This window comes from Caloenas nicobarica, chromosome Z (genome assembly GCF_036013445.1).
Source record: "Caloenas nicobarica isolate bCalNic1 chromosome Z, bCalNic1.hap1, whole genome shotgun sequence".
Classification (NCBI taxonomy): domain Eukaryota; kingdom Metazoa; phylum Chordata; class Aves; order Columbiformes; family Columbidae; genus Caloenas; species Caloenas nicobarica.
The window spans coordinates 81,781,002-81,800,059 of record NC_088284.1 but is presented as its reverse complement, the minus strand read 5'-3'; the positions used below and the strand labels follow the sequence as shown (position 1 = coordinate 81,800,059).

General features: G+C 34.7%; 1 protein-coding gene across 1 annotated transcript in view; it reads right to left on the bottom strand.

Moving 5' to 3' along the window:
• The window catches only part of ADGRV1 (adhesion G protein-coupled receptor V1), a 288,101-nt gene that overhangs the window by 197,052 nt on the left and 71,991 nt on the right, over positions 1-19,058 (bottom strand). Inside the window, exons 27-41 of the mRNA XM_065656969.1 lie at positions 17,921-18,001; positions 16,457-16,596; positions 15,436-16,045; positions 14,272-14,487; positions 12,817-13,032; positions 12,096-12,340; positions 11,702-11,883; positions 10,145-10,956; positions 8,562-8,771; positions 4,765-4,895; positions 4,408-4,507; positions 3,217-3,396; positions 1,522-1,685; positions 874-967; positions 222-251 (exon numbers count right to left, since the gene is read on the bottom strand). Coding sequence (XP_065513041.1) covers positions 222-251; positions 874-967; positions 1,522-1,685; positions 3,217-3,396; positions 4,408-4,507; positions 4,765-4,895; positions 8,562-8,771; positions 10,145-10,956; positions 11,702-11,883; positions 12,096-12,340; positions 12,817-13,032; positions 14,272-14,487; positions 15,436-16,045; positions 16,457-16,596; positions 17,921-18,001 — 3,411 coding nt within the window. The remainder of the gene's footprint in view (positions 1-221; positions 252-873; positions 968-1,521; positions 1,686-3,216; positions 3,397-4,407; positions 4,508-4,764; positions 4,896-8,561; positions 8,772-10,144; positions 10,957-11,701; positions 11,884-12,095; positions 12,341-12,816; positions 13,033-14,271; positions 14,488-15,435; positions 16,046-16,456; positions 16,597-17,920; positions 18,002-19,058) is intronic.

Genomic DNA, 19,058 nt, shown 5'->3' with positions numbered 1-19,058 from the left:
GTTAAACTATTATCTGTGCATTTAACCCCAGATATCACAGCAGGGTTGAATGGTCACAATTCAAAGAGACTGCCAATCCCTTACAATGGAACATGAGACTACACAGCATTCAGTATAATCTAGTTCCAAAAAATCCTTTGTACTCATACGCTACAATTTTTGTGTTTAGATTTTAATCACAGCTCAGTCTCTACAAATGGGGAATGAGTCTTGAACGTTACCTTTCAATTTGTAACGAATTAACTCTGTCACTTCTATAGGCATGCAAAGAAAAAGGGAAAGAATCAAAGAGGATGTTAGAAATAATCAGTATAAATAGTCTTCAGTACCACAGGATAATCTAACTGTCCTTAAAGCCAATGGCATCTGTGCTAGTGAATTCAGAAGCAGAACGAGGAGCTAAGTAAGTAAATGATAATGAAGTTCACTGGAAGATTAGGAAAACCATATGATGCGACTCCTAAAAGTAAATCTGAGAAAGAATAAAAAAAAAGATACTTTAAAAAGAGTGAACAAAGTAATTACATAAAGTTGGGGTTTTTTTACATTTTTGTTTCCATTATGCACTTGGAAATGAAAATCAGATCAACATTCTACCAGCAAAACTTTTCAGTTAATTGTGCTCTTCAACTGTTAATTACTAACTCCTCTATGAAAATCACTTTTTAATTTTTGGATCTTAAAAAAAAAGTAAGAAGCAAGTGTAATAATGAATATGTTTGATATTCTACAATGTTTCTTTCAGAATATCCTGTCTCATATTGGCATACATGACAAGTACGTGGAATAATGACAAAATGCCAGAGTAATATAATCTTCATGCAATTCATATAGAAGGAAAAACCAAAGATAATTCCATAGAAGTTGTTTTACCCAGCCTAGGTGGGGATGAAGTCGAATGGTTCATGATGAGTTCCACTGAAGTTAAATTAACCAAGAAGAACTCCTGCACCTCTGGTACATCATCCTGCAAAACACAAATTCAGTACATCTTCTTTTCATTTTCCTTTGAGAAACTGTCACAGAAGTCACCAAGAAGCAATATGCTAAAAGTCTCTAATATTATATCAACACTAGAATTAATTTATTTTTTCTGTTTTCATGAAATACTTTCATTGGGTGTAAAATTTACTATCCTGACAAAGTATGACATTATATTTCATAAAAAAGACTCTGGTGACACCAAACTAATCAATCTTGTGAATAAATTCCTACCCAATTTTAAAGGGACAAACCCAACCACTGAGAAAGTAAGGCCTTGTAGTAAGCAATGAATTACACTGTTCTGAATATCAGCTAGTCAAGTGTTGAGACAGCTGAATTTCATTTATGCATAGGTAGAGCTGCTTTCTGTTATTATTTGTCCTTCTATGATTTTAACATTAAGATAGAAACTATCTTTCTAAATGACAATGAAATATTTAGCTTCAAGTGTTATATAGGTTGCGAGCTTTAGGTTCTAAAATATTCCCCTTCTGATGTCATACAGATCAGTACGGAAGAAAAGGATTCAGAATTTACCTCTAGAATAGTAATATTTATGGCAGCTGATGTTTCTCCTTCTTCCAAAACCAGTGAGTCAGAAACAGCTATATAATCAGCTCCTGGTTCAGCCAAGGTCCCTTCTGTCTCATTACTTAAAGTGAGCAATCCTGGAACTGTGGCATACGTAATGTTGACAGCACCTGTTTAATTTGTAAGAAAAAAAATAAGCAATTCTTAGGTAATGCTTACTGGAACAGACAAAGAAAAGACATCAAATGCTCACCTATGAATTGAAAAGCCTAACTGCAAAGCAAAAGGATTAAAAGATTAATCTGGAGCCAATGGAACATTGCTTTTAATGTGCTTTCAGTCCAGTCTTTGGTGATTTCTCCAACCTCACAGGACTCAAAAAGCATTAGGACCAAATGTATTCAGATATTTGAGGTGCTGTGGACATTGCTGAAGTATCACCTGGGACATCTAATGTATTATTAATATCAGGTTTGGTGCCAAGGGAAGTAGCGTGTTTCAGGAATGACCGATATCTGGAAAGGCTCTAAAGACAGTGCTGGAATTACAGCTTAACAAATCCAGTTTGCTTCCCAGGCAGATTGACATAGACTCCAATACAGAATAAAATATAAGGGGACATACTGATTAATGTTACCAAGAACAAAAGTTGGACATAATTTTTTTATAATAAACCTATGTCTCACTAATCTGTCAGGGTAAGTCAAGTTGCAAATAAAAAGAGAGTGATCCTGGAGACAAAATGACAGATGAAATTCAAAGCTAGTCTGTATGAAATAAAATATAAGGTATAAAAGAATCTTAGTTTCAATAAATAATGATGGACTTTAATTAAAGTAAGAGATCTTACATATACTACGTATACTTATCTTAAAGCACTAGTTTCCTAAGCAGTGTTCCAAAAGTAAATTAGATACTGATTGATACTAAAAAAGAATTGGGAAAACAAAAATGTCATTCAAATGCCTCTACAAATTGGTGGTATGTCCAGATCTTGAACATTTTTTGTAACTGGTCACTTAACTTCAAAACAGATATAGCAAAAGAAAGTAAGAGGGATTATCATTGACTTCTAAATATAATCTAAAAAGGTAAATAGGAAATTATTACATGTTATCTCACAATAGAAGCTGAAATTCTCAGGCAACAAACACAAGAAAATATTTTTGCACACAGCAAATTGTTGAATTCTGGAATTAAGTGCCACTTAAATTTATGGATGTTAAAGACACATTGATTCAATATCAAGTTATTTGGAATAAGAAATTATCAGAGGAGATATAAACTGAAATTAGTGGTCTGAATACAACATTTTCCATGGGACTTTCCCAACCTGCCTGCTTCTGGAAGTTTAGAGTGGAAATATGTGGGAATGATCATTCCATACAAGCTACTTTTCCCATATATTTTTTACTTCTTTTGGAGAGACTAACACTTTGAGGCAGGTTCATTAGACTAAAGGTAGTAACCCTAAGAGCCGACTAGTTTTGCCACAGCTCACAGATTCCTTGCTGTGGAAATGAGGGTGATGGCTCCAGTTGTAAATAAAACTTAGTTTCTAAGCCTGCAGAAGCTTAGAAGTTATGAGAGTATCAAGTGTATCCAAGATTTTTTTAAATTTCCAGCCTCCCTGTCATGGCTTTCATTTGCTTAATGATTACCAAAACAGAATTTCCTTTCTCTTAGAGTTATTATACAAACCTAGAGATCCGAATTCTCTGTTAACAAAAAGCTGAACTGTTTTGTTTTCCTCTGGAATTAAAACTACCCTGGATGGGGAAGCAAAATTCAAGACTCCGTGTAGTTCATCACTTGCTTCTACTGTCAGAACAGCTTCATATCCTTGACTATCCAAAACAGCAGCACCTGAAGAAGAAACTCCTGCAAAAGAATCAGAAGACTACAGTGAATAAAGTGTTAAGCAACTTTTTTTTCTGTCTTATATTACTGCTATTATTACATTCAAATGACAGTCTGTAAGAATATAAACGAAATTAAACCAATTGCACGATGCACTCACTGAAGTTTATGGATGGTGTGGAATGTATATATATTTATATACTGTAAAAAATAAAGGAACATAAAACCACAACAAAAATTGTATGCATGCTAAAAAAATAGCCATGAAAACATATTAAGAACTGAGAAAACTTAACAGGCTAGTGCCAAATATCAACTTCCCTAAACTTTCTCTATTGTCAAAGGAAAGAGAAAGTTTTCCCAGGAATTAACTCCAAAAGCTAAAATTACATTCAACTTCTCAATATTTCCGTTAAGAAATCACTCTCTTTCCCAAGTGTCGCCTTGATGAATAACTGTTGGTGTATCCATTTATGCTTATCCTGACAGATTCCACGAGTCAACAAATAATTTTGGCAAGTTGGTAAGGCACCTAGCAGCAACATAATCCATGTCACATTAGTTTGACATTTAGACATTAATTTCAGTTTAACACAAGGTATTTTTAGAAAGGATGCAGTTTCATGCTTCTTTTCTCATTATAAATTTGAATGGCAAGAATAAAATATTCTGATCTTGAATTCAGATACAGATCAGAAAGCTGGCATGACAAGATTGCTTTAAAAGAAAAATATCCGCTTATTTCATGGCAACGGTATCCAGAATACATTATTAAGCTCAAGTTTGTGTTCAGTTAAACAAAAGCGAATAACCACTGAATTAAACAGGCAGAGTTAAATTGGGATTAATACCAATTAAGGAAAACTGCAAAGACGCTGTGGGTTTTTCATATATATGTTTCAATAACATGTGAGTGAACTTCATGTAGTTTACACCAGTTGTCCTACACCTCCGAAGTGGATTAATACATATGAAAATATGACACTACTACATGGTAGTTTTAAGATATAGCAGTCTATAGTTCTGCGTTACCTTCTGTTTTGATGTTGTATAGGATGATCTGGTATTCTTCTTTTTCTTCGGGAATATGGTCATCCAGCAAGTGAACATAAAATGTTGCATTCAATATCTCCTATTAATTTTATTGGTAAAGTGATTAGTCATTGTTGTATAAAATACAAGTTATATCACTGTATCATATGTATTTTGAACAATACCTTCTAGTAATGTAAAGTTAAAGTATGAAAACCTATAAACTCCCTCCAGTTTAGAACTCAAAGAGTAAGGGATAAAAGTAAATAATCAGACCAAGAAACAAAGACTAGTTTTCCCAGCTCAGTCCTAATTACAGTATTCTCCTGTAGCCATTAGCTTTGCTTATGGACTTACCTCAGGAAAAAAGAGGATTCCAGAATAGTTTTCAAAATTCTGTTTTACATTATGCCCAACTATCTTCCATTCAACAGTAACATTTCCCAGTCCTGGGGCAGTTCTTACAACATGGAATTGCAGCTGTTCTCCTAGGAACAAAGAATAGAGATGCAACATGTTGGGGTTTCCTCTCCTACATATCAATTACAAAAATGAGAAGCCAAAAAATGCATCACAGTTAAAATATTTTTTCTGAAAGACATTTGTATTTTTAATAGTGAGCTCAAAAGTAGCTATATAACACATTTGTTTTTAAGACTGAAACAAACAAAAAAACCAACCAAATCTCTTTGTGCTGGGCTTTTCTGCTTTTAGTTCACTCTTGGAAAGAATTATCAAAATATGAGGGAACCTGGTACAGATTAATAACTTTGAAAGTAAATGCTCATAAAAACACGCACAAATAGAAAAGTAGTACCTGTCTGTGAACTACAACATAGTAAATGCTGTATGTACCACAGTTTTCTACAACAGCTAACTGGCAAGGAATATACACTCTCCTAACATTTGCACGGTCTTGTGACTTACACAGTGCATGCAGAAAAATGCGTGTAATTACTTCTAAGTTCCAGCTATTTGAACTTGAGCTTACAAATATTATCAGTGTTCGAAAATAAAATTTTGAGAAAATGTTAATATTAAATAATTTATTATTTTAAAAATAAAATATTCCAAACTAAAATATTTATAATTAATTATTTAAAAAATAATGTCTTCTAATTTCTGGTCTAACCAGTATCAATTGACAATGTGCACATACAAGAAGCATTTATGGTATTTTTATTGTTTTACTTACATTATATGTGGGTGTATTGCTCCTGTATGTCAAAAGCATTTTTCAAGCATGCAGAATTTAAGTTTGCCAGTGTTGCATTGGCTTTCAAAGACATTAAATATGAACTAATCTACACTACCGAGGTGTTTGGAAATAATAATACATAAGATTTCATTTTCTTACTAAAGAATGAACAAAACTAAACATAAATTTGTCAAAATGTATTTTAGTGATGCATAACAGAATACTGACAAACTTAGCTCCATTCCCAACTGACTGAAAAAGTCTTTCTTAGTATTACTTGATTTTTTTTCCACTGTTGCAAATTCTGGAATAATTCTATCTTATGATCTGTGTTATGCACACGCTTAGAAGAAAACATATTGAGAAACATTGAGATACATTTATTATATAAAAGCAAAAGAGAAGATGTGGTGTTAAGCGTCTTCTTACTCCATGGTATAAAGAACTGAGCAGTCCAGCTAGTCTGTATTTAATTTAGGATGCTGTCTGGCTATTCTGGTGTATTATAGCGCAGCTAAAACTGGCTGGAACAATTTGAACATTTTCTAGATGTGTTCAGGTTTTTTTGGTAAGGAAATATTAGCGAGATGCATGTATATTGGTTACTAAAAGACATATGACGAACTGACTTCATGAGACTTTAATGTAATTAATTAAAATATAAAACTGTGAAGAAATAATAGAAGAATTGCATACATCTATTTTCAGATAAATAGAATTATATGTGTTATTCAGCCTCAACATTTCAGATGTCAGTTAAGCCTGGAAGATGTATTGACACTCGTGCCTTTGCCTTAAGTTGTTCCATGTTACTTCTAAGAGAATAGAATAATTCAAAATTTATTGACATCACAAGGATTCTGCTTCTACAGTCAGATATCTGAGGATAGCCTGCCAGTTTTTAGGTTCCCCTGAAGTTAATTTATCATGTTATTTAACACTGCACTGTTCATTCTATCCTGTTTGAGAATTTTGCATAATCATTGTCAACAAATAAATATTTAATGAAAAATGGTCACTTTAGTACCACTGCAGAATGCACAATTTAGACAAAGCTTATTTCAGTACAACATTATGTAATATAATGAATTTTCACTGAACACTGGGCCAAAACTCCTAATGATGCAGAAGCCTCTTCCACTGTAATCCAAACACTAAGAAGAAACCTGAAGTACAAGTCTTCATTATTACAGGCCCCCAGTAGTTAATTACTGACCCATATTTCTCAGTCAGTTTTACCAATATCTTTGGTATCCCTATCCAGAAAGAAATACTAATACAAGTACTAATCAATTTCTGAAGATTGAAAGTGTCATTATGCTAGTTTCACTATTTTGAGTATTGTAACCTTTAACCATGTTTTCTACAGCTTTAGATTTCTACATTTATCAGGGAGAAGAAAGGAGGCTCAGCCTTCCTCCTCTTCTTCCTTATTTCAAGCTACTGCAGTGCATTTTCCTCTAATACAGTCATAGCCAGGCAAATGTTGCATGCCTCTACTAAAGGTGATAAATAATACACACAGCTTTAAAATAATACAGATTTACTTCACAGAAATTTTATCAATAGTACAATAAATAAAAAGGATAATCATATTAGGTGCTATGTCTGACAAATTTTGTTTTCAGAACAGAAAAGTTTGATACCAATAAAGAAAGAAAACACTGAAATAATCTAATCCTTTTGTTTGTTTGTTTTGTTTTATCAAAGGGAATTAGTTTGATTGTTTTTTCTTGCTGGAAGACAATGTTCTTTCACAAGCTGGAAGAAATTGGAATCAAATAATTTCCAAACTAGGGCAGAGTACTCAGCTCCAAATGGCCAGTATTTTTAGCATACTATGAATAATTAACCAGTGAAAAATATTCAGGGTCACCACAACCTTTGGGTATGAGACAGTTTGTATTAATTCCTTGAGCTCATTAACAGCTTTTCTTAGCCTGCCAGATTGCAGCTGGCTGGCCTGGCAGATGGATCAGAACTCTTAATGTGGAGGACTAAAGGACAAAAAACAGGCACAGAATTAACACAAACCATATCTAGATTGGGGAAAAAAAAAAGTAAAAAAAGTTATTACACTCTTTCATTTCTGGAAAATAAACAAACACAACAAACAAAACACATTTGGTTGAGAAAGACCAAACAGAAAATGCAATGTACACATTCCTGGACAGCAAGTTTTCTGTTTTGATAACTTTTGCTGCCCATCAGTTTACATGTCAGAGAAATATGATACTGCAAAACACTGAAATTCCAGCAAAGGCTGCCAAAAGCAATCACCATTAGTACTGTTATTATCCTATGGAAAACTGCATCAAACCTTAGACGAAACACAAAACCTGCTCTTTTAAATCACTAGTAGAAACCTTTGCACCATATCAAATTATTATTATTCTTTCTCAAATGTCATGACCGAGTGATGACAGCAAGATTGCTACATTCCTAAATTAACTACCTGAAAAAAGCATAAACAGAAAACATTAAAACAGCAAGTTATTGAGTCAAGAAAAGGGATGATGTGATCCTAATCTTTCTATAGGAATATTTTCTAGAAGATTTACGGATAGATGAGATTTGCTTATTATTTCTAATAGATGTGCATGATGGGAGCTACAAACAGTTCTGGAATATGGTATAAATGAATAGGACAAGACACGTTAAAAGGAGCTTTAAAATGCAATACCAAGAGAAGCAAGTCATGATCTTCAGAAAAAAGAGAAAGCACAGATGATGATATATGAGACGGTTTTGGAAATGGTGTACTCATCCTCTCCAGTCCTACTCTTGCAAGAGCCAAAAATTCAAACAAATAGATGTCAAGGATGTGGTTACTCTCTGCTTGCTGGCATTCTCTGAACAGTGATATAAACAACCACTGTAAATTGTAATCAACAGAAAGCACGGAGATGGAAGCAAGAGTTACACACACTGAGTGTGGTCAACACAAAGAACCCACCTTCACGACCAATAACTGATCTTGAGGCTGTCTGGAAGCTGATAATTCCTGCCACATTGTCACTCGCCAGAATAATCACCGTGACAGTGTCAAAACTGGGCAGAATCCGACTCCCTCCTTCAGTATGGATGAGGCTGATTATGATACTTTCATTATCCTCTGGCTCCAGATCATCTAAAATGGTCAGCGTGACCATCTTTTTTGTTTCCCCTATGAGGAGAAGAACATATATGTACTTATGTGTGCACATTGAAATCACCTTTTAAAAAGACTTAATAATTTTCTTTTGTAGGAAATACTTTAAAAATATAAAAAAGCACATGAAGTACATTTATCTATTTACCTGCCTAGAAGTTGCTGACTGTCATTATGAAGTTTTATTCAATTACTATTGAAAAGCTACATTAGGCAAATGCAATTATCAAATTATTAAATATACTATGTAGAAATTAACAATGTAGGCATAATTTCTGAGTGTCTAGAATCTTTATATGCATTGTAAGTTCTATGACTTTCAAATTTAACTTAGAAAAAGGGAATATAATCTTGTAAAAAAATTACCAAGTGCATAAGTTCTCTGATGAACCACATACATAAGTATGTACACCCAATTTCAACATATTTACTGGGCCAGGGCATGCATTAAAATAGGCTGTCAGTGTGTTAGTTACTTGTCTTCTGGGCTATTAAAGAATGATAGTGCAAATAGCAAAGACGATCAATTCCAGCTCTCTAGAATCCATTATAATTTACAACACAACCCTGTCGCTCAGTGCTTGGGTGTAACCTGTGTTTTATGATTATGAGAACATCAGTTTACAGGATACATGTATTTCTTGCTAAACTGTGTTCCAGAATACTTTGAAAACAGTTGTTACTAAACTTATAACCACAAATGTAATTACGTGTCAGCTTCAGTCACTGCTCACAACCATTCCTTTGGGTTCAGATTAATTAGCAAGCTAGCTAGCACACTAGAATCTTTATTACACTTCCATAAATTGCTTTCAAAATAGCTGTTCAGACAACTCTGACTTAGAAAATATAAAATATATCTGTTGTGCCACATGGTACTTAAGTAATGTCTGCCATTAAGTTGTTTTTCCTATTTGCAATTTTTTTTAATATGCTGTTATGTTATGAAATCTATACAATCTCAGAATCTAAAAAGAGACATCATGAAAAATTAGTACTGTAATAACTGAAAGTTAACAAAATACTGTTTGGGCCTGATTCTCGTTTTCATTAACTTTCATATAACAACGACCTTCAGCATTATTACTCCTTATTTATTTGATAAGAAGGTAATCTTTATAATGCATGTTGCAGTATTTCTTACAAAAATGCTGAGATGTTTATGTTTTTCATCTTTTTTTTTTTTACAGCCAACGTGTGTTCTGCAATATAATGCTATATGCTAATTAACTATATATTTTTGCATATGTATCTTGAGCATTCAGGGTGATTTAACCTAAGCATAAGACATCGCTTATCAAAACATCCAGAGGACTGAGCTCCTGTCAGGTTCTTTTTGCTTTTATTTAATTTCATAATACAGAAGCTAATGCAAAACCTGGCCTCACCTTCAGCAAACACCAGAATCTCACCAACACCTACAAAATCCAAGTTTGGGGTGGCAGTTCCACCAACCACACGCCATTCCACTGTCACCTGTCCCAGGCTGCCTTCTGTCCTGTGGACCATCAGCTGCATGTTGGCCTGAGGATGTTCTTCTACTTCAACATACAGACCTTTCTCAGTCGCGCTGGGACTTACGCTGTAGATCTTGAACACTCCAAATGCATCTCCATTCATCATTATGATAACTGTGGAAGTATTTGGCTGTCCTATAGCTGGCTGATTTTTTAAGCTGGCTGAGATGTTCATTAGCTCAACTTTCAAAAGGGACACAGTGAATTTCTCATCCAGCTCTGGCAGATTGTCAGGCAGGATGGTGACCGTGAGATTTGCAAACTCTTCACCTTCCTGCATGGTGGCCCACTGTCTGGTAACAGATTCATAATCGCTACCAGCGATGGCTTGTGTACTAAAGAGAGTGGAAGCACTGGTGATGTTTTTCTTGTAGGTCCAGAACCCTGAAGCATTAGTTAAGGGGCTGATCTCTGATGTCAGCCAAAAGCAGAGGGGAATCTCAGAGGCACCAGAAAATATGAAGGCTGAACACACTTGTTCTTTTAGGCACTGAGAGGCACAGGCAGACAGTGGGTCACTTGCTGCCGACATGTTCACTCTGGTCTTGGATGGTTGGTCAGGAATTCCTTGTACAGGAGACTCGAAACAAGCCAGGATATCCTGACCTTGCTCAATGGCAAGAGCTACGACGTCAGTCTCAGAAGTGCTGTAAAATATCTGCAGCTGACCAAACCTTCCCCCACTAAAAGACATTAAAATAAAAAAAAAATAAATTAATATTAGTTGATGAAGTGTATCTAATATCCTGTCTATTTCTGGGTTAAAAATAAAAGTGACCAAAATCAACTGGCCCTTCCTGAATTGCTGAAAAGTTCCAAATAACTGAAGTGGATTCTCTTGAAGGTAATATAAGAATAACTACATTGTCATATCTTGTGGGTAGCAAATTAGATTATTTATAGCTTGGGTAGTAGCCCGTTAAGAATGCAAACGTGTTTCTAGAAATTAATTAGAAATTAGTCTTCTTAGGGCTGACACGGAAGAAAAAGCCTCTGTTGCCCACCCTTGTCATCTTTCCTCCTAGGTGTCCTCAGGATATTGTATCACAGGCATAAAACCTGCTTTCCTTTTCTTGTTCATTTCCATCCCACAGGAGTTTACCCATTTTGTCCTCCAGTTCAAATCACAGGAGCAGGCTGTTCTGCAGCTTTAAATGACTTGATGATTCAGTAGGCAAAATGAAACTTCAAGTACACTGTGTACATTATTTTTACATTGTACATTAAAATGTGTATCATATTTAAGTATTTTACATACATTTCTAATAAGCAGATATCTAGTGCAAAAACAATGTATATGAAATAAAAATGTGTTGAGTGGGCAGATCAAGAACTTTATGCAAATACTTATTCAAGAGTAGCATAACATTTGAAATTGTAGCCAAGAAAAAAAAAAATAGATAGAAATAAAGCAAACATTATACAAACCTTCGCCTGACTGTTATATTTGCAAGCAAATTTCTTTCTAGTGGCTCCTGAATTCGATATAAGGATTGATGAAAGAAAACTGTGCCATAAGGATTATCATTGGCAGGTATTATAATATTTGCCACGCCATCTAACCCAATAGCACCACCATTGGAGGCCTGAGTTAATTCTACATGGACAATCTCAAAAAGAAAAAAAAAAGAAAAAAAAAAAAAAGAAAAAGATATAATGCAACTAAACAATTTTTGGTATTTCTAACAATAAACACAAGCAAAGTAAAATCTGAACGTCTTGCACTTTCCTGCCAGAACATTCCTTGTTTTCCTTTGCAGACATTTCTTTAACAAGTTAAAACTCTTATACTATTCAAGAAAGACATAACTGATTTACTTACTTCTTCACTTTCCGGAACATCATCAGCCAGGATTTCCAACAGCAACATCTGAACGGCTTCCCCAGGAGCAAAACTAATATTACCCGAGGCAATCTGTAAGTCAGCATCAGCAGGATGTCCATCAATGGTAGCAACCCACTGAACAGTAACATTACCGAGCGTCCCTGCGTTGCGGATTATTGGCAGATTTATGGTTACTGATCCAAATTCAGGCTCCTCCACAATGAATTCAGTAATCTGAAAAACTGAAGTACAGCACAGAGAGATGTATTTCATTAACAATGACATTTAAAGTAAATATATCAGCTCAGCTCCTGAAGTACATAGTTTTATTTCACTCGATTGCATTTACTTGCACAGGTAAATCACTTTTAAATAAGTTTAAACTTAAAAGCAAACTTTCAGTATTAATATTTTCATGTACACAGGAAATTACATCTATGTCTACTGGGAGGTTCCAAAATCTGTTTTGATCTCAGACTGGACAAACTCTTGCTGTGTCAACTGACTGTATAATATTTTTTTGTGATATTAAAGCACCATTACTCCTTAATTACATTTTTAAATTTAGTTTATCTTATCTTTTCCTTTACTGTCTTCATCCAGGTTTCCAATTTGTCTTCTGAAAGTTTTTATTCAGTTGCCCAGTAACAGCTCACCCACAAATCTGCAGTAAAAACGTTAACAGAAGAGAGAAAATATGCGAATATGAATCATTTACCAAAGGATCCAAATGGGTCATCAGAAGCTTCAATAGTTATGATTGCCCTTGTCAAAGATCCAAGCAAGGCTCCTCCTGTTGTTTGATTCAGCAGCTGAACATAAAATGACTCCTCAACTTCAGGACTGATGTCATTAATTATATATATTGGCACAGCTTTACTTGTTTCTCCTTCTAGTAAGACAACATCTGATGAGGCTACACTATAGTCCTCACCTAGATTTGCAGAAGTAACAAACAAAACATTAAACAGCACAAAATGTTAATGAATTACAGTTCAGTGTATTGAACACCATCAGTAATACCTCTCTTTTTGCTTACACATGCACTCATCCATGCTTTTATGTGGTTTTGTTTTGTGGGTTTTTTTTTCTTTTTTTCTCTATCTTCAGACCCAGACAACACAGTATTTTTTATTTTCCATTGCCTTTTATATATCTGGATAATGTAAAGTAAAACTTGACTTGCAGAGTTTGCACTGTAAGACCAAGAGGTAGTTACAAAAAGTCCATTATTGTCTTCCACTGACAAGGTCACACTACCAAGATGTTTCTGTCTTTGATCTCTAATTGGTCTCTGGCTTTCCAAGAGATAAAAGTGAACAGAAGAACCTTTGTAAAGTAGATTCTAGCAAAAGGCACATTTTGTGCGTGGACTTCACTTTACACAAACTTGTCTCTAAGGATGTCTAGATGAACAACTGTGATACACTTTGCTTCAGAAACTAATTGAAAACATACTCTGACATCAATCTAGCTACACATTTATTTAGAAAAGTCTGCCACACACACAAAAAAATCAGTTCTCAGAGCATGCACCACCCGCCTATTCAATCTTGGACACAGCTGAAACACAGTGGGTGTGATTTATAACTAAGTGATTTTGACCCTGCATACTTCCCAAGTTGGCTCCTTTCTTCATGTACCTTCTGTATAGCAAGGACCAACTGGAGAACTTAACCTCTCAATTTTAGAAATGCAAGTTTTCTTGGGTTTTGATTGATTTTGCCTGTTTGTTTTACAGTTGAAACCCCAGTTCTCACTTTCCCTCCAATAAGCTCACCTCAATAATGCACTGTGGGTTTAAGTATGCACACAGGACTGAACAGCAGCTACATATACTACTATAGTATTTTTTATTTTAATTTTTTTTTTTTTGAAGAGGTGGTGGACTACTAGGGAAACAAACACTCCAATTCCTTCCCTCATTTCTCTTGCACGATTCTTCAGTGATGATGTCTCATAGCTTTCTAAAAGCTGATGAACAGTCTCCCCCATAAGGCTTGGATTCCTATTTGCAAAACACAGTCAGTAAATGTCTCATTACTTTTTTTTTTTTCACTTGTTTTACAGAAGTGTATTCAATGCACATATGTTTGCTTTGACTGCTCAAAGTATACAGTACACTCTTTCCACTTATCATAGACTTCATACTACTTCTATTCTGGTTTCTTACCAGCTGTTGCAGTTATTGGCATAGCTTTAAATTTCACAGACACATCTGCAAATAATCCCCCAGTTCTGGTCACGTTAATGATTGGTCCAATGTAATTTTCAGCAACTCGCACAGTTGCAGCTGAAAGCTGAAGTGTTCCAAAAGCATCATCATTGGCATTGATAATTACATGAGCTATCGTCTCACCCACTGATCCAAGTCGAGGAGAACTTACAACTGCAACATAAAGACAACTTAGTGAGGAGGTATCCAAGACGCTTCTTCTCTGTGGCTAAAGAATTCATAGACATACATGTGAGTTTAGTGGTCAGTCACCAATAGCTTTCAACAAAATTATCTTTTTTAGAATTAGAAAAATTATAACTACAAACTGCACCAACTTACTTTTGGTGTTTGAATTATATTATAGCAGAAAAATCCAAAATTTAAAAATGTATTACTCTACTCTGCTGTGGAGCATACAAGCCTTTTTTTTTTCTTAAAGGTAAGTTATTCTGAAATCATTTGTTTATTTATTTATTTGTCCAGAAGGCCTACAGGTTCAAGGCAACTTTGGTTTTACACTTGCTATGACAAAATATAAAGAACATTTCAAACTCTCAGCAGAATTATATTTGAAGTTTCCTTTAATATCAAGATTAATCTGGGGCAGGTGAGCAATTAGACACGCCAGGAAGTTTTGAAGTACAAATCAGGCTGTAATGACCTGAATTTATCTGAATGAGGGACAAAGCAAACATTCTTTACACTAAGTAAGCAACACATGGCTGTAGTTCGACACCACTTTATTCTTAAAATACTTTTTGGCTTTCCATAAGGGAAACTAGCTTAGTTATTTCTTAATACTGTACTTTACAGAAACAACATTAGACGAACAGGTATTAGTGCAGAAAATTAATACTGCAATGTATTTGGCCTGAAAGACCTTGGATAAGATGATACAAAAGGGATAAAGAAATGCTCATCCAGCTCTGACAAAATACTGCCTTAAAGGATATACATATGCCAACAGCACACGAGGCAGCTTACTCAGAGATTTCTGAACTACACAGAGTTTGGCAGAGGTAAAAAATGTAACATTTAATTTGTTGCATTTTATCCTATTAAATATAAATACTATCCTTCAGATTTACATTTTAGGTTTTACGTATATAAGATACTTACTTGGCCGATTCTGTACTTTCTCAATCAAAACAATACTGCTTAGCTCCACAAAAACAGATTCCGACCTCTCTGGATCATCATCATCCAAAATAGGCAAAGATATTGTGGCCTCACTTTCATTGGCTGCGAAGATCAAGTAACCTGTAACAGGCATATAATCTTTTCCCTGTATTGCTCTAACAACATCAGGTGGAAGAAAAGGTGACTTTTCGTCATCACCAATAGTTCTGTATGTTACCATTACTGTACCGAGGAGACCACCACGCCTTACGACTGTCAGGGAGATATTTTTTGTTTCCTCCTGAACTTTCATTGGTCTGTTTTGCTCGGAAAAGATGAAGACTCCATACGGATCATCATTAGCTAAAATGGTTAAAGTTGCATTAGTGTGATTTCCAAGGCGACCACTGGAGACATTGATGATTAAAACTGAAAACACCTTATCCAATTCAGGAACTTCATCAGGAGAAACCTGTACAGTAATATTTGCTGTTGCTTGGCCAACATCAAATGCTACATTCCCATATGTAGAGATCAGGTCTTCGGTAAGATCACAGGCTATGACCCAATGCAGTGTCACCTGGGACAAGGCCCCATGCGTTCTCACAACCTAAGTGAAAAAATATAAAGACCTGCTTATTTTTCTTTTATGAGAAAGAAAAGCATAAAAGTATGAGATGGAATAAAGTGAAGACATTGACATGACGGGTTAAAAATAAATTCGTGTTTTTTAAAAAAAATTGTAATCTTTATCATGTCAACTTTGCTGCATCTGTTGTATCATCAACACTGTTGTTTTAAAATAGTAGTACCTCACAGGCAAATAAGTAGAATTAATTTTAATCATAATCAATGGATAATATTATTACATCATTTTAGCTTCAAGCTGAACTATCTCAGTATAAAATGGCAAAATGAGTTATAAACACTATAGACTTAAGGCAAAAACATCAGCAGAAGCCCAGTCAAAGCAGAGACAGAAGAGGACTGGACAGCAATAAGAGACTCAGAGCTTTCTAACCTGCAGCACAATCTCGCTGTCTCCATCTTCGGGCTCAGTTCCATTTACCAAGAGTGACTCAGTGCTGAACTCAAACACACCGTGAGCATCATCAGAAACCTCAATAGTCACAAGGATGTGAGATGCGATTCCCAAGCTGGCTGTTAAGTGCAAGTTCCAAAAAAAGGTTATTTTTTCTAGTATGTTTTGAAAGAAAACAGCTAAAGAAATATGTTACAAAAAAGATGCAGGAGAGCATGACCAGACTATAGATGCTGTTCTGTCTCTGTTTTTTTAAAATGCATGGTAACTATCCACATGGATAAGGAACTGACTTTCAATACTGCAGTCCTGTCAGCCCTTCTGTGGAACTATGCAACAAAGAAATATACTGAATATATGAATATTTAAGGGAGGAACAGAAATAAAATTACAGGTTTAACAAACAAAAATGGAGTGGAATTTAGGATGATGGGGAGTTATACAGTAAACCACAGTGTAAGGAAGCAGACAGACTAGATGAATGCAGGTCTCATTCTAACATAAGCTGGTATGAAAAACAAAGGAAAAAATTAGTCTAGTAAATCCCACTACTAAAAAGATTGTCTTGGGTAAGATAACTTGCTGCTCAGACAGAGAAAGAGCCTGGCACTTAAGAAAACCATTTCTGGAAACCAGCACTTAAAAAAAAACCAAACCAAAACAAACATGACACTCAAAAATGTGGTTAAACCACAGAATTACTCTCAGATTCAAACTGAAATCCTGTGCATTTACAAATAAAATTGAAAATCAAGTAGTCATAGGGAAAAAAATACTCAATTTGGATGCTCATATAATATTTTCAGGTCTGTAGGGTTTAATTTGAAGTCCTAAATGATTAGGGTTTTCCCTTAGATTTTATGTTATTTCTCTATCCAGTATTTTTAAACTTTTCTCAGTATTAAATTATCTTTACTTTCTGTATGTCATGGCATAAATACAAACTTAAAGAGAAGAAATGAAAAACAATCAAAATATTCCCTTAAAAAATCTAACATAGTTGATTTTCTTTAAGAGTGTTTTTGACATGCAGAGAATCGAGGTAACATAAAGCACCCATTAAAGCAAACAATTAGGTAATTTTAAAATTATCTTGTATTTAAAAAGTATCTTCGCTTTTCGCTTTCCAGAAATTCTGTCAATTTTTAAACAAAAATAATTTTGCAAACTGTACTCCTACAATTATTATATTGTGTTTCACAACGATATAGTTTTGATGGTATAGGAGCTATTATTTTCTGTGTCACACTAAACACTGGCTGCTATTGAAATTATGCCTAAATTGAAATGAAAAAGAATGGTTTGACAGAACTTTACGATAAATCTAAATTACTCGTGTGTAACTGCAAGTAAAGTGACACCATGACAAGTTGTGTCAGTATGGTAATTTATAAGGGACATTATGGTTGGTAATAAAAAATAGAATTAATCAAAAATGCTTACCATGTTGATGTACAGTTGGAAGGAAGAAATCCATGTTCCCATCACCACTACCACTGTCATCATTTCTAAAGAGCTCAGCAACTTTAAGATGACAGACATACAGATATATACACATACATATATTTATAAATAAAGAGAAAGCAGAAAGTAATTTAAACATTTCCAGACAACACAAAAGAGGAGGAAGTATTCTAGGAAGGCATCAATTTTGGATATGAAAGTATAGAGGATTTCTGATAAAAGCCAGAAAAAGTGTTGTATATGCCACCTCTTATTTAATTTATGACATTGGAAATAGCAATAGGAGGTCAGAAGGAAAGAAAACACATACACCTGTTTTCTCTTTTCTTTCTTTCTTTCTGTGTCCCTTCTTTCTAATTCCCCTTTCTCACTCCTAAATGAGGTTTATCATGGAGAAATTGGAAATATGAATTAAAACAAACAAACAAACAAAACCACAGGGGCTAAACCCCCCAATCTCTCCTATTATAATGTTTTCTCACAAAGTGAAAACATGTCAGAAAGTTGGAAAAATCTGCAGAAAGCTTAACTAATGGAAACTTTACCCTAAATTTTGTGCTTGAGATCATATTGGAAAGGCCAAAACCAGGATTTGTGTTAAGAGGGTATCTGTCTGGTGAATTACTAAAGTTAGCTGTAAGTTTTCTGACCAAAAAAAACGTAAAGTTAGGTTCTTTTTAACAAAATAACTATTCCACCAAAAAGCCCACATGCATGAAAGGTCTGAAGTTTTTATCAAAAGCATCACTAAGGCCACACTGCACCATATAGACAGATAAAATCACAGCAGAAAGCTGGATTCATTCAAGGTAGAATGATAAAACTTCCCAGAAGGTACCATACTTGCCTTTCTAAATTGCTTTAAAAAGTCACATTATGGCTGCCAATCTTTCTAATTACTTTTTTTCCTCCAACCAGCTTTACAATATCCCTTAAATTTTTTTCCAGTGGAAAACAAAATTCTGTAAATGGCTTTATGTGGCAGGCGAACTGAAGCTTACCAACCCTTGTTGGCTGAAAATTACAGCGAGATTTCCTTTCAGTATTGTTCTTGCTCTTCCACAACCCTTCCACCTACCTCTCCAGCTCAGCTAAACTCTCTCGGACCCCAATTTCC